Here is a 19,599-nt window from a genome sequence, read left to right as displayed (position 1 = left end):
ATTGGTGTTTATTTTTAGTATTTACTTTGTAAATAACTTGTTAAAGAAAAATAACAAGTAGGTAGGAATAAATCAGAAAAAGTGCACGAAGGTTTTCTAAACTAAGTAAACTTAGAAACTTCAACATGGTATCAGAGCGTGATTGCAAATCACAGGAGGACTAAAAGACATCAGCCAAGCAGAGCAATAGCAGTAGAAAACAGCTGTCCCAAGGTGACAGAAGTTATTTCTAGCAGCACAAAAGCCAAGAAGTGTGACGCAGAGCCAGCCAGAGCCACGCAGAAGAAGCCGGGAGCTGCGCAGAGCCTCAGAGAGGTCAGCGTTGCTGACGTAGAGGGCCAGAGGGCTGATGCAGGGCATCCCAAGGCTGACATAGACCCATCTAGGGTGATGCAGAGCCAGCGTGAGGCAGAGAGGGGCTAACGCAATTCATAGAGAGGCAGTTGTTGGAGTCTAGAAGGCTGCAGAAATATTGCAGAGTGGAGTTGGTGAGGTACTGTAGAGTACTTGATAGAGCAGGGCCAGAGGAGTTGTTACCGAGGGTTTCTATCCGAGGAACCTAGATCAATAGTGCAGTTGCACAAGACGATCAGAGTAGGGGGCATCTCGACAAGCAACAGAAGGATTTCCAGGAGGGAAATCAGGACTCAGAGGGAGTCCAGAAGAGAACTTCCAGACGGGAAGTAGAGACTCAGAGGAGTCGAACAGAAAACTTCCAGGAGGGAAGTAGAGGAGCTTCATGGCACTACACGGGGTAAGAGACCATGATAGACTGGACAAAGCATCGAACTTCGCAGTCTGGAAGGCCAGAATCTTATCAGTGCTTGACAGGAATCGTGTCAAGAACTTCGCCTTGAATGTTATAGCTATCCCAGTCGACCCCAATGATAACGACAAGTACGAAGAGGCGATGGCAAGGGCTAAGTGCATTATCCTTGACGGGGTCAAGGATCATGTGGTACCACATATATCCGAGAAGGAAACGACAGTTGAGATGAGGGAGGCTCTCAAGAACCTATACCAGCATACTTCTGTGCAAAGAAGAACGTTGCTCGAGAACCAGATGAGGTCGTATCAGATGAAGAAGGGTCAATCGATTGACAACTTCCTCGAAGGATTGAATGAGATCCGAGACTAGTTGACTGCTAGAGGAGCGACACTGGATCAGGAGCTTATGGTGAGGACAGCCCTAAATGCTGTCCCAGAAGATTGGGAAGTGATTGTCCAGAGTATCCTGGGCAGAGGGAATCTCCCACCTTGGGATGAGATGTGGGCAACTCTTCGCCAGGAAGAGATCAGATTGCAGTCGAAGACAGGTAGCAGCAGCAAAGGGATCAAGGTCAAGCAGGAGGAGGAGGATGTGGCCCTAGCATCAGAGGGAAAGCAGGAGAAGCAGAAGAAGAAATATCTCTCCAAGATCAAGTGCTTCCATTGTGGGGAGATGGGTCATTATGCGACCCAATGCCCAAGGAAGAAGAGTAAGGGAGAGTCTTCCGAGACTAAGGCAGCTCCAGCACGGGCAGAGAAGGAAGTTTTGAAAGACGATGACTGTGCCATGAGTGCACACGCACCACTTGAGTGGAAGTGGGGAGACATCGAGCTATAGTCAAGCAGACTACAGGCGATGAGGGGCAGGATCCTTGAGGTACCTAGCCTCTTGGATTAGACCTTGCTACAGGAGCATCGATGAGGAGTAGCAGGACTGGCTGAGTGGGTAGAGACGGATGCGGATGGAGCAACAGAGAGAGCTACAATGCAGGAGTCCCGAGACAACACAGAGCTAGCAGGCTGCAGCAGTGCGAGAGGCACAAGAGTGTTGCACCAGTGTAGGAAGGCACAGAGAGGTGTGCAACGGTGTGAGATGCAGGGAGTTGTTGTAGCAGCGCAGAGGTCAGAGATAGGGAGCACTTGTCAATGGCAGAGGGAGCTTCAGCATCAGTGGGTGTCTCTAGCCCAACAGGGAGGTCAGTTGGGAGATCAGTTACTTACTTCTCAGTAACTGAGTTGTAGTGCAGCAGTGGGTAGCACAATGCAACATGATGAGAGGAGGTGCAATGAGGATGCAATGTTGGGAGAAAGGACCAACAGCAGCACGGATGCAGAGGGAGCTATCGTACAGATGCAGCAGTGGCAGTGGCAGAACCATGGGCAGCAGTACAAGATACAACAGTGCAGAGGATGTTGGGCAGGAAGGCCTAGCATCAGCACAGGTACCAATGCCGGATGATTAGAGTAATACTCAGTGAGGAGTATTGCTAGAGCACAGTCCTCGCTAAGAGGGAGTGTTGATTTGGGGTAGCATCGGATGTGCTCCAGCCACGAAATTTGGTGGAGAGGTTGGGGCACATGAGATCTCCAATACCTAGAAAGGGTTTGGGCAGATTCTAAACAGATTAGGAGATATTAAAATAATTAAACTTAGGGAAAATAAAATATTAATGTGTATTAATATGAATCTGTGTTAGAAAGGTCCAAATTACATGGATCAAGCCAAATCTAATCTTAGTCATTGATTAGGGACTTAATCTCGACCGTTGAGATGTCAACAGGAAAATTATAAGAGGAGGCTTGAGAGTCACTTGGAGAACACACCAGAGCGATCAATCATTCTATTCTCTAGAGCGGGGTTTGCTAAGAGAGATAGAATTAGTGATCAGGAGAGCAGCTGAGGGGAATTGAGTACAGAGAAACAGAGAAGGCAGAGATTGTGCTGGGAGAGCAGCGCAACAGCCAAGGAGAGTGACATAGAGCTAGCAAGGGCTCACGCAGGGCCACGCAGAGGCAACAAAGTGCTGCAAAGAGCACTAGAGAGTCCAGGGTGTTTGACGCAGAGGCCCAGAAAGCTGACGCAGGGCCTCCTGGGGCTGACACAAGCCAAGAAAGGCTGACGCAGGGCCAGCGTGAGATAGAGAGGGGCTGATGCAGTCCAGATTGGGCAGATGCTGGGGTTGCAGAGCAGTTTTGTGTTGAGGAGCTGCCGGAAGGATTTTTCGGGGTTTCAGCCAGGAGATTTCTCTCAAATTGTGAGGTATAGTTGCTAAGGAAATTCTCTGTTGGGTAGGCTAGTTTCGGCACCCAGATTGTACTCTGATATTGCTTAATAAGAAAACCCTCAGATAGCTGCACCGGTTTTCCCGCATTGGGTTTTTCTGGGGACATTGGTCCAAAAATAATGGTGTCATGTGGTGTGTTTTTTCTTGTTTCTTTTAGTTGTTGATCTGTAATATGTTGAGCATGCACTAATGTTTATTTTCAGTATTTACTTTGTAAATAACTTGTTAAAGAAAAATAACAAGTAGGTAGGAATAAATAAAAAAAATGCATGAAGGGTTTCTAAACTAAGTAAAACTTAGAAACTTGAACAATCTTAGTTCTTTCCTAGATCATCTCAGCTTCCTTTGGAAACTTCCTAGATTGAGATTACCTCAATCCACTTTGCTTTTCTCGATCTTTCCTTGCCTGCATATCATCCTTTCTTGAATACCTACAAGTGGAATTCCTATCGAGACATCTGCTTTTCTTGAAATTCTTCAACCTTCTATTGAAGATTCCATCCGAGGATCCTAGTCATCCTCATCCTGCAAATGCTCCTTTTTGCTGATGATAGTGGCCTTCCAAGATGATTCTTCTTGATCATGATCATTCCTTTATGCCATGATGAGGTTATCCAATGGCCACATCCTTCCTACATGAATATCTTTATGTGTGCTATCTCAACATAATGCTCCTATATTCCTGAAGATGCCATTCTCATAAATCATGCATTCTATCCTACTGTTACATGTTCCTATGATACCCAAAACTTTAAAGAAGACTTATGTGAAGAAGTTGATTTCAATCATAGTAGAGATCCGGAGGGTCCTCCTTCTACTTCTTATCTTCTTCTTTCACTTCTTGGGTAATGTGAGCTTCTTCTCGTTTCCTCTTATTGTTGTCCTTCTTAAACTTAGGACAATCCCTCTTATAGTGTCCATACTCTTGGCAGCCAAAGCATTGGACTTTAGACATATCTCTTTTACCCTTTCTCTGTGGACCAAATTTGCCAAATTTCCCTTTTCTCTTGGCCATAGTAGCAAATGCATGCTTCTTTGATCGCACATCATCTTTGGCTTTGAGTCTAGTTTCCTCAATCTTGCATAGAGACCAAAGTTCATTCAATGGGGCGGATTCCTTCTTTGCATATATACTTGATGTGAAGTTACCCCATTCCTCAGGTAATGCATTAAGCACTACAGTTGTCATCTCTTTGTTTGACATAGCTTCTCCTAGTTCTTGCAGCTGGTATCTCATCCCAGAGACCTTCATGAAGTAGGGAGCTATTCCTTCTTCCTTGGATATCTTCATTTTATATAGTTCATTACACAACGATATCACTTCTCTAGTTGTACTAACTGAGAATAGCTCCACCAACTTATCATAGATATCTTTAGATGTTTCAAGTTTGGAAATACAAGGAATGAGAGGGTCCCTGATGGATCCTATCAGAATACTTTGAGCCCTTGTTTCATCCTTATTATACTTTGCTAGGGCTTGAGTTTGTTACTTAGCAGGAATAGTGACACTCCCTTTGACATAGTCCAGAAGTTCATCCTCCTTTGGAAGTAGATTAGTCCTCTTTTTCCATGCAAGGAAATTAGCAATCCCAACCAATTTGTTGCTTTCCTTGCAAAAAGACATTTTGATATTTTCAGAAGAGGACATAAAAATACTTACTTGAGAGTGTTGGTGATGAAGAGATCTTGCTGCTTTCTTGAAGATTTGATGACTTGACTTCTTAGATCTTGGAGTTCTTCCAGATGCTTCCTTCAAGGTGCCTTATGATAGATTTGCTTGTTGATGAAAACTTTTCAATGTGTAGATCTGGAGATCTTCAATGATGGGCCTAGATCTGAGTTCCTTCCTTTGAAGATGATGAGTTTTGATGCAAACCCTTCTTGGATGAACCTTCTTGTAGATACCTTTAGATGGAAGGCTTCCTTCTTTCTTTGTTCCTAGGATGGTAGTCCTTCTTGATGGATCTAGGAGAGGAGATGTCATCCTTGTCTTTGATGGATCTGGGACTCTTGTTTGTAGATATGATGCTTCAACCTTTGTGTTCCCTTGCTTCTTGATATTAATGCTTCAATCTTCTATGTTCTCTTGAGATGCCCTTCCTTGATGTGTCACCTTAGCTCATGCAATATGAGGGGTAACACTTGCATCAATGTGGTTGATTGGAATGGTAATTTCTAAAACTTGCTGATTTTTCCCTTCTATTAGAAGCTTCTTCATTAAATTAGATTTTGAATCCATTTGCCCAAAGGAAAATGCACTTAATGTTACTTGTCTTCTCATCTCTTTACCTAAAGAAAATCATAAATTTCTGATTTGTCAAATCTAGAAATTGTTATTGGTTTTAAGGACAGATTTGATAAATATTATTAGGGAATCACCCCTTGTGCTAGGGGAGAGTTGACGTAAGGTCAAGGGAGGTTCTACTAAGGTGACAGTAGGTAGGGCTTCCAAGAGTTCCTCTAGGGTTTGCACCTAGAATATTAGACTTATCTTGGGTGTAGAACCAGGAGGTGACAAGATGGAAGGAGATAGATGGGCAAAGCCAAATGTTGGATTTCTTATATTCACAACAATGTATTCCTTGAGGTCAAGTCTTGATGGACTAGAAAGCTATCTAATATTTCATTTACGAAATCCATGCGAAAAATTCCTTCCCTTCTTACAAGTGTTTATAGAGTCTGTTCAAAGTTGATGTTAGTCTACTTGGTGTAGAAATTGCATGACTTCAATAAAATGGAGACATAATTACTTTGTGGAAATATGACATCGTCCCTTCAAGAGGAAGAAAATTTACATAAAGAAATCAAACACTTTCTATGAAATATTTAAACCCTTACTTCCAAAATTAGCTAAAAAAATCTCGTAGAGAATTGATACATAATACCATTATGTTCTATAGGTTTAGTTCATGCATGGAATGAATGGTTTTATCCATAATAATCTATACCAAGGGTCATACATCTATGCCCTACTTCTACACAAACCTCAATGACCAAATGCCCTAATCATACATAATACAAATTATAAATGTACAAAGAATTGTGCTAACAATTTGATCACTGTGGGACTTATTTTGAAAAATGCAAAGATTTATTGTTCTTTGATAACTACTTCTGATATGCTTAATTTATTGGAGTAAGAAAAGATGATACAGAGTGAAGAAAAATGCACTTATTACTGTTCACAAAAGGATGTTTTTTCTAACTTCTATGCAAATAATTTTGTTGCATCTTTCAAGCTTTAGAAAATTGAAATCAGTACAGTCTGCTTCCCATATAACATACAAAGATTACAAACTTACCTGTTGCGGGAAATCACCATTCTCCATTTGTGAATTGACAAGGTAAATTGCAGCCTGATGAAGAGGCCCTGGATCCCTCAAAGCCTAAGTTACTCCCAAAAGAAAACATAAGATTAATTCAATTTATAATCCACAAATTCACATCAAAATTGCTTATCTACAAAATTTAATGTGTTTTATCCGCAGTAAGACAACCAGTAGTAGTGAAGCCAAATAAATGTTTTGAATCATGGGATAATTAAATATAATGGCAAGCCTGAACAAAGAAGACTAACGAAGATTAAACATGCAGTGATGTTCACTTACCTGGCTTCAAAGAAGCAGGTATCTCTATTGAATGCGAATTCACAGCTTTTGTGGTATGAAATAATGTTTATAGAATATGATATTTTATACAAATATGTGATCTTATATTCAGTAGAGGTCACAGGATGTCTGAGTTCAGGATTTTTATCCACTTTTTTCTAATGGTGGTGTTCCATTTTGAAAAAGTAACAGTAAAAAAATTTGCCCTTTCAATGCAAATATATAAAGAGCGTACGAGCTAAAAATGAGAAAATATAAAATAGAATCTTTAAATTATTATGAGGTTCATGCACACACCTGGCCAGAGAGAATAAGAGCCAGCATAGCCCATGCTGTATTTACCAGGTGCGATCTTCCACCCTCCAATGGTGTATAGACCTGATGCAATAATGTTGATTTCATGCATTGAAAATTGACAAGTAAAAAGAATTAGTGGTTCCAAACAATGAATTAGCACACATTAAGACACTCACATTACGCTAAACCTCTGAACAATTTTCTGAGAAAATACAAGTTATGTAAAATATAACTCAATTAATGAAGAAAGGACCACAGGAAAGTTAAAAACGACCTAAACATAACTATATGTTTATACATTAAATTTTAGTTTGTAATTTTTTCTCATGAATTGTCCACGACCTGGCCTTTTACTTGCATTCACTTGTTGTCATAAAGGAAAATAATGGTATCCCCTCTTTAAACCACATTAGTAAAACTTATCTGTCCTCTTGCAGTGTCAAACAAATATGCATCAACTATGACTTACGTAAGAAAGAAAGAATTCCAAGGTCAGCAATCATCATTTTGGTATGCCAAGCTAAGCAAGAGAAAGAATGTTGAAGGCCAGCAATAAAAGTAACACACCAGTTTGAAATTTACTTTCCCCATTGTTTTCCCCACTCACAAAAGTTTCATATGTTCCAAATATCAGTAATAATTAATAATTTGACAGTTGACTTGCTATTTGGAAATTTAAATTATTAAAATATTAACAATGAGGATGATCATTCTTTTTTTTCTGAAGTACAATGAGAATGCTCATTCTAATCACCATATCCCCCCCAAATTAGTCAAGGCCCAGTATGGCAAAGATTGTACATTGGGTTTGTTACCCCTTGTTACCCACCCATGTGGGTAACCAGTAGGAGAAAAAATTACTCCTATTGTTTAAGTATGCCAGCCAACAGCCCTATAATGGTCTACAGATAGCTAGCCTTAGAGGCCTCTCATCCATGCTCTGGTCAGTTCTTTATCTCATCTATCTTGCTCATTTGATGAAGGTGGGTCATCTAAAGATAGATTAACCATTTTTGTATTCAAGTGTTTCATTTAATGTTTAAGGGCGTTCTAGTATTGATCACAGGTTGAATTGGATGATAGATCACTTTTGGTTGTACTTTTGTTCCCATGCCTCACCTTGGTGGTTATCACTTGCTCTTAGTCCAAGGTGACCTTCCTTGAGGCCTTTCTTTCACTATCTATGAGGGGCAAAAATAGGAGGCTCTAACTGACATTGCATGTCCATGGTAATTCATACCCAACACTTTTTATCTCTCCCTTGTATCCACATCCCATCTTTGGGTTGACTGCTAGCTGTCCCCAATATTGGTTCCATATTTTCCTCATCCTTGAGTAAGGGCCTAGAAACTTTTCCGTAAGAGGTTGATGCAGCAAAAAGGAAGGAAAGAACATTAACCATAATGTTAAAATGGAAAATATTGGGAGGGATGAATGAAAGTGCGTGGAAAAAATCCTAGCTGGAGCTCGACCCCACTTATTAGCCCTCATCCAGTTCCTAGCTAATGCATAAGCTATCTAAACAAAATGAACTTTGATTATCCCAACATTGATGAGAAATGAAATGCTTCATATTTATAATTTAAGAGGTCAATGATGAATCCATGAAATCTGGTAACCCAAGCTATGTATCTAAAAGAAAAATCAATGAAGAAAAAGGTGCACAAGAGGGGTGGTAAAAATAGGTTGAGAAAAGGGCTAACTCAGGCCCCATGGTTTTTCCCTTTTCACATCATAACACTCAATAATGTTGGAATTTCATAGCTGGTACAAGACGATGGCATCCTTCATGAAGTAAACTCCATACTATTTCATTGATCACTTACATTTGTTGATTGATTGGTTAGCCTAGGAACTCTTCCTCACCTTAGGGTTGGAAGCACCTAACAGGGCCTTATAATAACCCTCCCATACCTAAGCATGGTAACTCATTTACAAATCATAAACTAAAAAGAAATTTGAAGATGATGCTTGCGTAAAGTACTTTGATTCGTTTTACATTAAATATGGCTCACTCTAACACTCTTATGGTTCTTCAATCTATGAAGTTGATCTCGCTTGATTCTTGAGTATGTGACGAATTGTTGCTCCCAAGTACAATTTCCATCTCTTGAGGGATTGTAAGATGTTTCTCCACCACTTTAGAGAGGACATACAACTCCATTTGATGACTGACCAATGTCACATGGTTTGGGTTCGAGTTCGGGTTCGACAATGATTGGGTTCGGTTTGAGTTCGAATTTTTTGATGAGGTTCGCTATTAGGTTCGTCTATATATATAAACATATATTAATTTAAAATGAATTATAGGATAAAATAGTAACAAATCAACATCAATAAACATAAAATATGCTATCACAAAATTGGAAACTGCAAGGCTAAAATACAAGATTGAGTTGTGACATGAAGTTATGAGTTTTGATCTATGGACTTGGTCATTGGCTATGAGGTTCGATGAGGTTCGTCGAACCTCAAAACATTTTTGAGGTTCGCCAAAATTCAAACCTCAAGGTTAAAGTTCGACGAACCTTGTGACATAGGGTCACTCCACTAGGCATTATATCTAGGACATTGACCACTTTTTGAGGAGCGTTAACCTTGTGATATAATCGACATAGTTGATGACACTAACCTCTCCCTCTAGGACCTAAAACGCTATACACTTGATCTAGGTCACTTCTTAGAAAGTTGATGTACCCCATAGATGATAGGACACCCCCAGTCTGGCATTGCACTTTCTTGATGGATGTTGGTGATGATGGTGTCATGCCCTGGCTCCATGATATCCCCTTCATATGGCTTAAACAGATGATGTGGGTTTATTTGGATGAAGACATCTTGGTGAATGAGCCTTGCTTGATAATGAAGAGATGTGGCTTTTGGGATGAGGTGCACCCCCTTGAATCACCATGGCACATTTTGATGACTAAGACACTATTTGGAGTGATGTCACCCTTGGAGGTCTTTTATCTCACACGTGGGTTAAAAGAGGCTTGTTTTTATGTTTATTGAGTTAGCTATCTTTGGGGTTCGACTTGTGACTTATCAAACTTGTAATCACATTTTCTATTATTTTTTAGGGATTTTAGTCTAATTTTGAACTAATTCAACTTGGTTGCCCTCAAATAAGTACAGAAAAATTGGTTTAGTCTTTGATCGTTGTCACACACACTTGGAGATGAGTGTGCACTAGCTTGTCTCTTCTCTCTTGTGTTAATTTTTCTTAGGGCTATATTGTTCTTTGCTTTGATAATTGCATTTCGTTGTTTCCATATTAAATTCACCCCATAGCATCATTACATTATTCAAATTTACACCATTATTCAGCAACATATACAACTATGTAGAAAGAACAACATTATCATCAATGCAGTGGAACATAAAGGAACAATAGAAGAAAAACATTCACACATAGAGACTCTAGGCTTGGTCAAAGAGCAGGGAAAAACCCACTATGGAAAAACCCTTTCAAATTCTTCTTCTCATTAGATTGTCATTGAATGATTCAACAAAAGAGAGTACAATGATCCATATCTTCAATCATAAACCTATCTTAGCAAAATCAACTAAACAACATCCATGAGATGAGCTTAGCAATGCTAATACTCAAAACCCTTATTCAGAAGCCTATAATGAACTGTCATTGTCTGCGGTCAACTGCCGAACACTGCGGTCAACGAGCAAAAACTTCGGTCAACTAAAAACCAAATCCTAGAGTCCAGTCGCATGGAGAGAGTGTCATGCATGCGATTGAAACCCTCCAGTCGCATGCATAGGCCTGCATCCTAGTGACTACAGTGAAAACTTCCCTTTGACAAGCCTGCGATTGTGACCAAAAACCCTAGAAACATGTGCGAGCTTCAGACCCTGCAATTTCACCTTCGTGTGAACCAATCCTTTGTGGACGAGTTTCAGACCTGTGCGAGCCAAAACCGAGAAAGAGAATAGAAGAATGTCTCATGATGATGTCCAAATGAGATTGAGGTCACTTGTATTTATAGCCTTCCAAGGGTGTCCAATTTTCTTTAGGGTCAACCTGATCAAATATGCGCATGTGGGCTTTAATTCAAAAATACACTTTCCTTTGTCCAAATTGAGTGCTTCAATAGTCAAAATTGGTCCTCTCGAAAAGAGGAATCTCATCCCATGGTTGGAATTTGTCACTGAGCTACTAAATTAACACTCCCTCTTAGCTAGGGAGAAATTCCAACTCCATCATATAATCATCATAAATATTCTGTCATCAAATCATATCCAATCTCAAGTATCATCATCAAATGTCGTCACTGCTCATCTCTTGATTATTCCTGCTTATCTCTTGATTGTCCCTGCTCATATGTTCAACATTCTCAAATCTAAAAGAAGAAGAATTTGATATGGAAGGGGAGCTCAATCTACCACCCTCTATCCATCGGGGAGCCATTGCTACCACCCAGAATCACCACCAGTGGGGAGCTCATTGCTACTACCTGGCAAACATCAGCGAGGAGCCAATTCTATGACCTGCATCAACATCAGAGAGCCTAGCTCAATCTGGAACAACACCAGGGAGCACATCTCAATTTGAAATCGCGTTGGGGAGCTTAGTCTCAACCCGGAACCTCATGGGAGAGAAAAACCATCTTCAACCCATATCGAGCAATAGGTTATATAGGGGAGCACATCTCAACCCATCTTATTGCCTATCGATCTTCCTAGCAATGACCCTCAAGAGTCATGTGGTAGAACATTTGCATCATAATTCGAGCTTGGGCGAGATAGCCGACTTACCAAAAGGTAAGGATCACACACCCTCAAGCTGCCTCAACCCATTGGCCAGACTGGGAGGGAAAATCGCAACAAGCCTAGCTTGTGGGTATGATACCAACTCGGGTATACTCTACAAAGACCAAGATTGGGGAGATACTCGACTTGTCAAAACTGACAAGGATCACACACATCCTATACGTGACAGATAGGGGTGATACCCTATTGTCCAAAGATCCCAATGTATTTCTTTCATATCCAAAACCTGCTCAAACAACTCTCCAAAGAGCTTCTTCATCCTGCCTCACAACTAGCCATGCTAGCAACTTCGTACTCAACCTCGGTCGTGCTTAAAGCTATGGACTTCTCATCCAAAATATCATGACAAATCTCATACTAAGGCAACACATAAATGTGCTTATATCATCAATCACGATCATCATCTGCATGAATACATCTATGCAGTCACATATCATAGAATGAATATCTCAGATCAAAAATTGATCGTCCCATGCAAATATCTCGAAGGGTGCTTGGCGATAACTCAATGCGTATGAGGTAGCTCAATCATGAATTGACTTAAATTCTATGCAAAACATATACACGGATAGGTGTTCACATGGAACATCAATGCTTCAATTAGCTATTGGGTTCAGCAATATCTCTTCATAACTTCTTGAAATTCTATCGGAGTGTCCAAGGATTCGCATTTCCACTTTCCAAAAAACTATTCAATAGATTCATGATATAGATTTTCTTTTCCACACTTCAAAAAGTGATTCATCATGCCATGATTCATTATTTCGAGCTTCAAAAGCCAACTCCCTCTTACTTTGATCATCAGAGGCTCATTACCTGTCAAAAGTAGACCATTAGCGTATAAAACCAAAATCAAAGTCATACCTTGGACCCCTTTTGAAGTAGAGGTTTGTATGGGCACATTTTCCTGGCTTCACCAGATGACTGTCAATGTGGACATATCAGGCCCAAAAAGCTTACTTCATACAATGCTTTCCGCAAACATAATACTTTACCAAACCAATATGGCCAACCTTACATAGATCAATATTGTGCAATCAAATCAACTAAGTTTATCAAAGTTTAGATTCCAGATCAAAGCTAATATCAAAATCATCAATATCATTGTAACAAATTCTTTGGATCAGGTGACAAGTAGAGCTCACATCCAAATATCAAGTTATAACTTCATCTATTGCCATGCCAAAAAATTGTCATTTACTAAGATCCTCTTGATCATAATATAAATCATTTTTGTCACTAGATGCAAATGCATACACCGAGGATAAATCATGCAGGTTCCATCCAATTATTGTGAGATTACTTCATACTCAATCACAACTGTTTATACTTCAACATTGTGCCAGGGACAATGAGGCCGATACAAAATATATTAGTCACTGAAAGTTACTATGCTCACATAACATTGTCATCAAGGAAACTTATCAGATATCAAGTCAAAACGCTAATTTGTTATCACAGTAAGTTTAATCAATCCATAACCCAAAAACATATGAAGCATCATGTCAATGTTCTAAAGCATATTTATGAACTATCAAACATCATGTCATTACTCATCTATAGCCAGATCTTGTCAAACCCTTGCAATCCAATGTCATATACTAGCTTCAACGATCAAATAAAAATGGCATACTAATATGCATATCCTAGTCCCTCGCAAACACGAATTTAGTCAACACATTCACAATCTCTATAGTAAGTTAAACATTCAAACTTCCCTACTCACGGAACTTTCTAATGTCTGTTCCATATATGAATGACTGTCATATTGTTGGTGCATTCTTGATTTTATGCATAAGGCTTTAGTTTTCTGACCTATAGGCATAGCCGCACCCATAGGCTTTCTTCCATGCAGTTGAGAGGCTGTAATCGCATCCTCAAGCTTGCTTTCGTGTGGTTGAGTCTTAGAGTAAGGAAAATTGTAGCATTCTCACTACAGCTTAAATGAATTTTTATGCCCTAACCACAACTTAAATCTTCCAACTGTAATTTTAAACAAGAACTCATCAATTTGATACACAGAGACATACCTAGATTCTGATTTTGAAGTCGATCCCGCGTTGTTGTAGCTCCAATCTGCTCCCATTACCAAATGGCCAAAACCTCCCAGCCAAACTAGGCACAATCTTTGTACCCAGCTCCAAATTACTTCCAATTTGAAGTAATTTGTCCCCCGTGCCCAAAAGTCCCAAGAACAACTGCTCAATTTTCCTTACTGTCTATCATGTTCTTCCCATTCCCTTCTCTCCGTCTTCTGGTAAGAATCCCCTTCTGTCCTCCTCCATTCTCTTATAATATCTCCCTTTCACTGCCTTTCACATAAGGGCTTTGAGTCGATCACAGGTGGAGCGTACTCTTGTGTCCAGGGTGCTCCACCTTTTATGTTAGAGGCGGTCATATGTTAGGTAGATAGGATTATTCATTTAATACTTCCTTCACGTTTGAGTGATTTTCCTTTTTAATATTAAATTTAAAATTTATTCAATTAATTTCTTTGTAGTTCTTTTATAGTTAGTTCCTTCATATTAATAATCTAATTTTTCTAGAACATTAAAGATTTATATAATTATTTCATTTTATTCTTATTGCTTTATCTTTATACTTTTTCTTATTTATTCTTTATTCTCTTCTAACCTATTTTACTTATTCTATATATATATGCATTACATTTTCTACTTGCTATTCTCCTTATAATTCATCTTCCTTATTATCATTTATCTTATTTCCTTAACATTTTATTTGATGTATAATAAACAATATATATACTTTTCTTTTAGTTACTAAAATCCCTTGTAATTATATATATTTTGAATAATATACTAGCAATATTAATATGGTGGTATAATCAAGTGTTTCATAAATATGTTGGTATCTACTTACCACTTAGATAATTAATTCATTACCTTATACTTGGGTATTTCCCATAATTAGTTAGTACGTATACTAATGTCGTGCATGTGATACATGCATATGTAGCTATCATATGCATGCTAATATTTCCATGTTCTTGATAATTTGAAGTGGGTCATTACATACACCCCTCCTTCGGGAAACTTTGTCTTGAAGTTATGGTTTATGTAGTGAATCAATAGTTATTTAGTGATTAGTATAATTACGTAGGATTTGTACTTTGTACATTTATTACTTTACAATCTTAATAGTCATACCTTGCCCCTGTCGGGTTCCCAAGCTATTCTAGAATCACCTTATCCTTCCTAATCTCTTCCGCTCCCATCCTATCAGTCCTCTACTGGAGTATACCATGGTGTTAGATATACTGATCTAACCATTCATAGGCTCTAAGGATAACAACGTCGACTACATCAACTTGATTTTCCAGTAGGCGTCCCATAGTCATCATCACACATCTAGGGGAGCGTGATTCACACAGTCCTCCCATGACTCCAGGTTTTGGAGGATAAATGGTGGACAATACCTCCACCCCTCCTTCCGGGTTGACCCTATCATGAAATCTTATTGAGCCTTAATTGTTTTTGGGACTTTTGTCATCATGTGGTCATATGGTAACGATGTTATCTGTAATGTAAACACTTGTCCATACATCATAACATATATATCCATGTATTCAAAATAAACAATTTCTGTATAATTCATACATGTTATCTACGGTCATATCCAACTCATATTATTAACTTTCATATTAACATGTAATTATTTTTTTATTTCTATCTCATTAATCATATCGATATGCATAAATGAAACAAAATTATAAATATCTTAATTCATAACATAATTTATGATTTAGATTTCATAGCAAGGTTAATCAAATACTAAACTTCATATTGGTATCCATATTTCAACAATGTTAATTAAATAACATATTTCATATTGGTATCCACGTACCAACAGAGTTAAGCAGATAACATATACCATGTACCAATAGAGTTAAGTGAATAACACATTTCTTATAGGTATCCATGTACCATCAAAATAAAATTCATTTTTACATGTGATAGTTCAAAATGATAGTCTTAAGTATCTAACTAAAATAAGTAGTCATATACAAATAGGGTTTTACGTTCGTCAAAATCAACACTAGTTGGGATATCTTCAACATATGATCTCTGTATCTTCTCAGGTAGCTGATCTAGGGCTATACTTGTCCCACTGGACCTTAACTTGGTCTACTAGGAGATTCCTGAGCTGTAGAACCCTATGTTCCATTATACGTAATGGTCGACCGAAATGGTTCCCTCGTCTAATACCTGCAGTTCCTTCCATTGAAGGTTATGAGATTTGTCAGCTATGTAATGTCATAATATTGATACATGAAAAACATTATGAACTTTATGCAAATGGGGTGGCAGTGCAAGGCGATAGGCGACAGGTCCAAATTTTTCCAGGACTTTGAATGGTCCAATAAATCAGGGTGACAGTTTCGCCCCTTTTCTGAATCAGATAGTGCTTTTGTTTGGTCTGACGCAGACGAAAACCTGATCTCCTACTTCATAATTCCTCTCTGTCCTATGCACATCAACATAGCTCTTTTGTCTATCTTGTGCCTCTTTCAATCGTTGCCTAATATGTTTCATCTGTTCTTCCATCTCTTGAATTAATTCTGGCCCCAATATCAGCTGATCTTCTAATCTGTCCCTACTTAACGATGTCCTGCATGTTGAAGGAAATGTAAGTAGGTTTGGTCTTCATAAATATACTTTTGATATTTGTATTTAGTCAAGAAAAGAAATATTATTTTTATTATATATGTCAATGAGTTTCTTGCTCATTGAAATAGGACTAGCACATGTTAAAGTGCTATGGGTGAGTCAAAGAGTCAAAAGAATTATGTTGAAGACCTCAAGGGCATGCTACACTAGGTATACTTATGTATTAGAATCAAAGAAAACACCTCCAATCAAAGTCAAGTCTCCTCCAAGCAAAGGCACCATCAAAAGAACCCATCCGAAGAAAAGAAGTCAAGTCGGCCTTCAAGTTCGCCTAAAGGAGGGACAAACCTCTATATATAGAGGTTGTCCACTCCCTCATAACATCAAGCATTCAACATTGAAATCAGCGAAGAAGAGCGGCCAAGAAAAGGTGAAGAGAAGACAAGTGTAAGGAGCCTCTAGTGCAACGAAGAAGGAGAAGTCTAGACCGAAGTCAAAAGGATTGTTTCTAGGGTGGATTACAGCCACACGTGCGAGAAAAGGAGGGTTGTATCTATGGTTATGACAAAAGCAACTCACAATCAAACATCTCTCATTGTTTGGGCTTAAAACTAGGCCTACAGGGCCTCCTACTCAAGTGAAGAAGAAGGAACCTCAAGCGAAGGAGAAAGAGCCTATAACATCAAGTAAACCTCCCACACATGCAAGAAATTAGGGTTGCATGACAGTCATACTAAGTTTGTACCTACACCTCAAGGAAGGAGTTCATTTGGTCAAGAGGAAAGAAGGGATCTGTTGACCACTACATGTCAACGACCCATAGTAGTATACCCCTTTTTTCGCAAAAGGGATAGTGCATGATCAATGTGTCCGTGTAGTCCAGCTATCATCATCAGTCTGATTATCATGTTATAATGTAAACCCATTCTACATATATATGATGTAAATAATCTCAGCAGATCTGTGTCGTGTATGTAATTGCCTAGGTAAACCTATTTTTCTAGTAACGATCTACATTCCAGGAGGTTTTTTGTCTCACCAATCTATTCTCGAATGGTCGGCAGAGTTTTCCTTCAGCGTTACCCCAAAGCCGGAATGAATTTTGTCACCAGAATCTTAGGCAAGTCCTAGTGTTATAGATCGAGTCTGTGTAAAAGTGATTTGGGAATAATCCTAACTATTTGGTTAGGTTATTTTATTACAAGTTGCTTAGTCTGCTGGATTATATTTGTGTCGCAGAAATGGGTAGTCTGTGAGGGTCTTTTTCAAATGGGTTTTCCCCCTTGAGATGTAAAAAATGTAAAAAATCATGATGTAAAATGTCTTGAGGGTTAAAAAAATAATTTATCCCCTCATAGGTCCTAGGTCCTAGGTAGATTTAAATTTTCCAGAGATAAAATTTGTGGATCCTTTAAAAAAAAAATCTTAACAGGTCCAGGGACCAAGGTTAGTTGATTATTTTGCTAAATTTTATGCCTTGGGTCCCTGGGGTTAAGTCAAAGTCAAAGTTTTAAGGAAATAAATGCAAAATTTTAATTTTTGAATTTATTAAAATGCATTTAATTGAAAAATTCGAAATTTCCTCTGTAGTGCCCACTCTAGTTTCCTGACCTTAATACGACATTATCTTAGACACTTTATTCTTCGAGGACCTCAGATTGAGGATCTGGACCCATGACACTATTATTAGCGATTGAGATATTCATGGTTGTGATGTTTATGAATGCTTTCCATTGATATTATGATAGCATGAATGGTTATGTAGCTTATCTATCAATATTCTGATGATTGCAATATTAAATAGTTAAGTTGGTCTCTATTTGAATTTATGATGAGGGTAGTAAAGAATATGTATGCGCTCCACTAAAAGCATAATGAGGATAAATTTGATGGATAGGTATATTTCTACGATGTTACGATGTTGATAGCTTAATGAATATGTATGTTTCCATTGATGATTATTGATGATAGCCATGAGGGATGTGTCCCCTATGTTACCTACTTCCTTTAGTTCAGACTTACAATGGACAATGATGGAATGACCAGGAATTATTAATGATGCTATTATGATAATTTACTAACATTGAGAAACCTTGTTACTGATGATTATTGAGTATGGCAGGAAACCATCAGAGGCACTCGCATATGACATGTCGATGACACCTGACACAGATTAGTTGCTTGACCGAATGACCCACATATGGGTGATGGGGTTGTACAGGTGGATGGAACTACATGGGAGGGGTGGGACAGAGTCCCTGATCTCACCCATTAGCACTCCCGCCGTGACTTGGGCTGGAAGGGTTGAAACACCTTCGCCTTGAAGATCACGATGCCATGAGGGCAGGTCCCAAAGTTGGGGCGCTCATGAGGACTTTACCGGGGGGCGCGCATCAAGGCGGATTCGTTAATCCCCAACACCATTAGTCTCACTATAGCAGGCCACATAGGAGATGATAGTGGTCTATGACGTTGCACTATACTTTCCCCTCGTAGTCACTGGATGCTTGAAGGGCAAGTGGTGTGGCACCCTTGGAACTTCAGGGGAATTTCTTGAAGGGCACGACCAACTTGGCACCCTTGGCATCACAAATAAACTACTAGGTGTGGCACCCTTGGAACTTCTAGGGAAGTTCTTGAAGGGCACAACCAAACTGGCACCCTTGGCATCACAAATAAACTATTAGGTGTGGCACCCTTGGAACTTCTAGGGAAGTTCTTGAAGGGCACAACCAAACTTGGCATCCTTGGAATCATTAAAAATAAATAATAATAAATAAATATAAGCAAGGAATGAAAACTAGGTAAATTTACATCAAGGGTAAATGATGATTAGAAACCAATGTAATTAAATCAAAAATAAAACTTGGAATAAGGAGGATCATAGGAAGAATTAAAATAGAGTACCTTAAAAACTCTACCCTTCCCATTTTGGAAAATACTAGGAAGATTATGTGGTTTAATTAGGAAAAAGGGGAAAGACAAACATAATGGTAAGGATAAAGATTAATCGTAAACTAATTTAAACCTAATTAAGAAAAGAGGAAGGTGAATTAAAATGAGAATAATAAATTAAATTTAGAGAAATGTAGAGAAGCTCCATGTGTCAACAACCAACATAAGAATATCCATCTAGGAGATAACCTGAGTTAAACTAGGGAGTAGATCGGGGATAAAATCTTGACTCATTAATTGACTTCAAGTAATGAACACAAATTAAGGAATAAA

At 38.8% G+C, this 19,599-nt stretch overlaps 1 protein-coding gene across 4 annotated transcripts in view; it reads right to left on the bottom strand.

Annotated features, from left to right (window-relative positions):
- Window positions 1–19,599, bottom strand: part of LOC149225573 (cycloartenol synthase-like) — a 529,143-nt gene that overhangs the window by 43,719 nt on the left and 465,825 nt on the right. For all 4 annotated transcript variants that reach the window (XM_089377155.1, XM_089377157.1, XM_089377154.1 and 1 more), the window contains exons 18-19: window positions 6,959–7,039; window positions 6,356–6,439 (exon numbers count right to left, since the gene is read on the bottom strand). In XM_089377155.1, the coding sequence (XP_089233281.1) occupies window positions 6,356–6,439; window positions 6,959–7,039 (165 nt within the window). The remainder of the gene's footprint in view (window positions 1–6,355; window positions 6,440–6,958; window positions 7,040–19,599) is intronic.

Source organism: Pinus tabuliformis, chromosome J (assembly GCF_031772625.1).
Source record: "Pinus tabuliformis cultivar Carrire ecotype Pingquan chromosome J, CPIR1, whole genome shotgun sequence".
Taxonomy (NCBI): domain Eukaryota; kingdom Viridiplantae; phylum Streptophyta; class Pinopsida; order Pinales; family Pinaceae; genus Pinus; species Pinus tabuliformis.
This window is presented reverse-complemented; position numbering and strand designations above follow the sequence as displayed.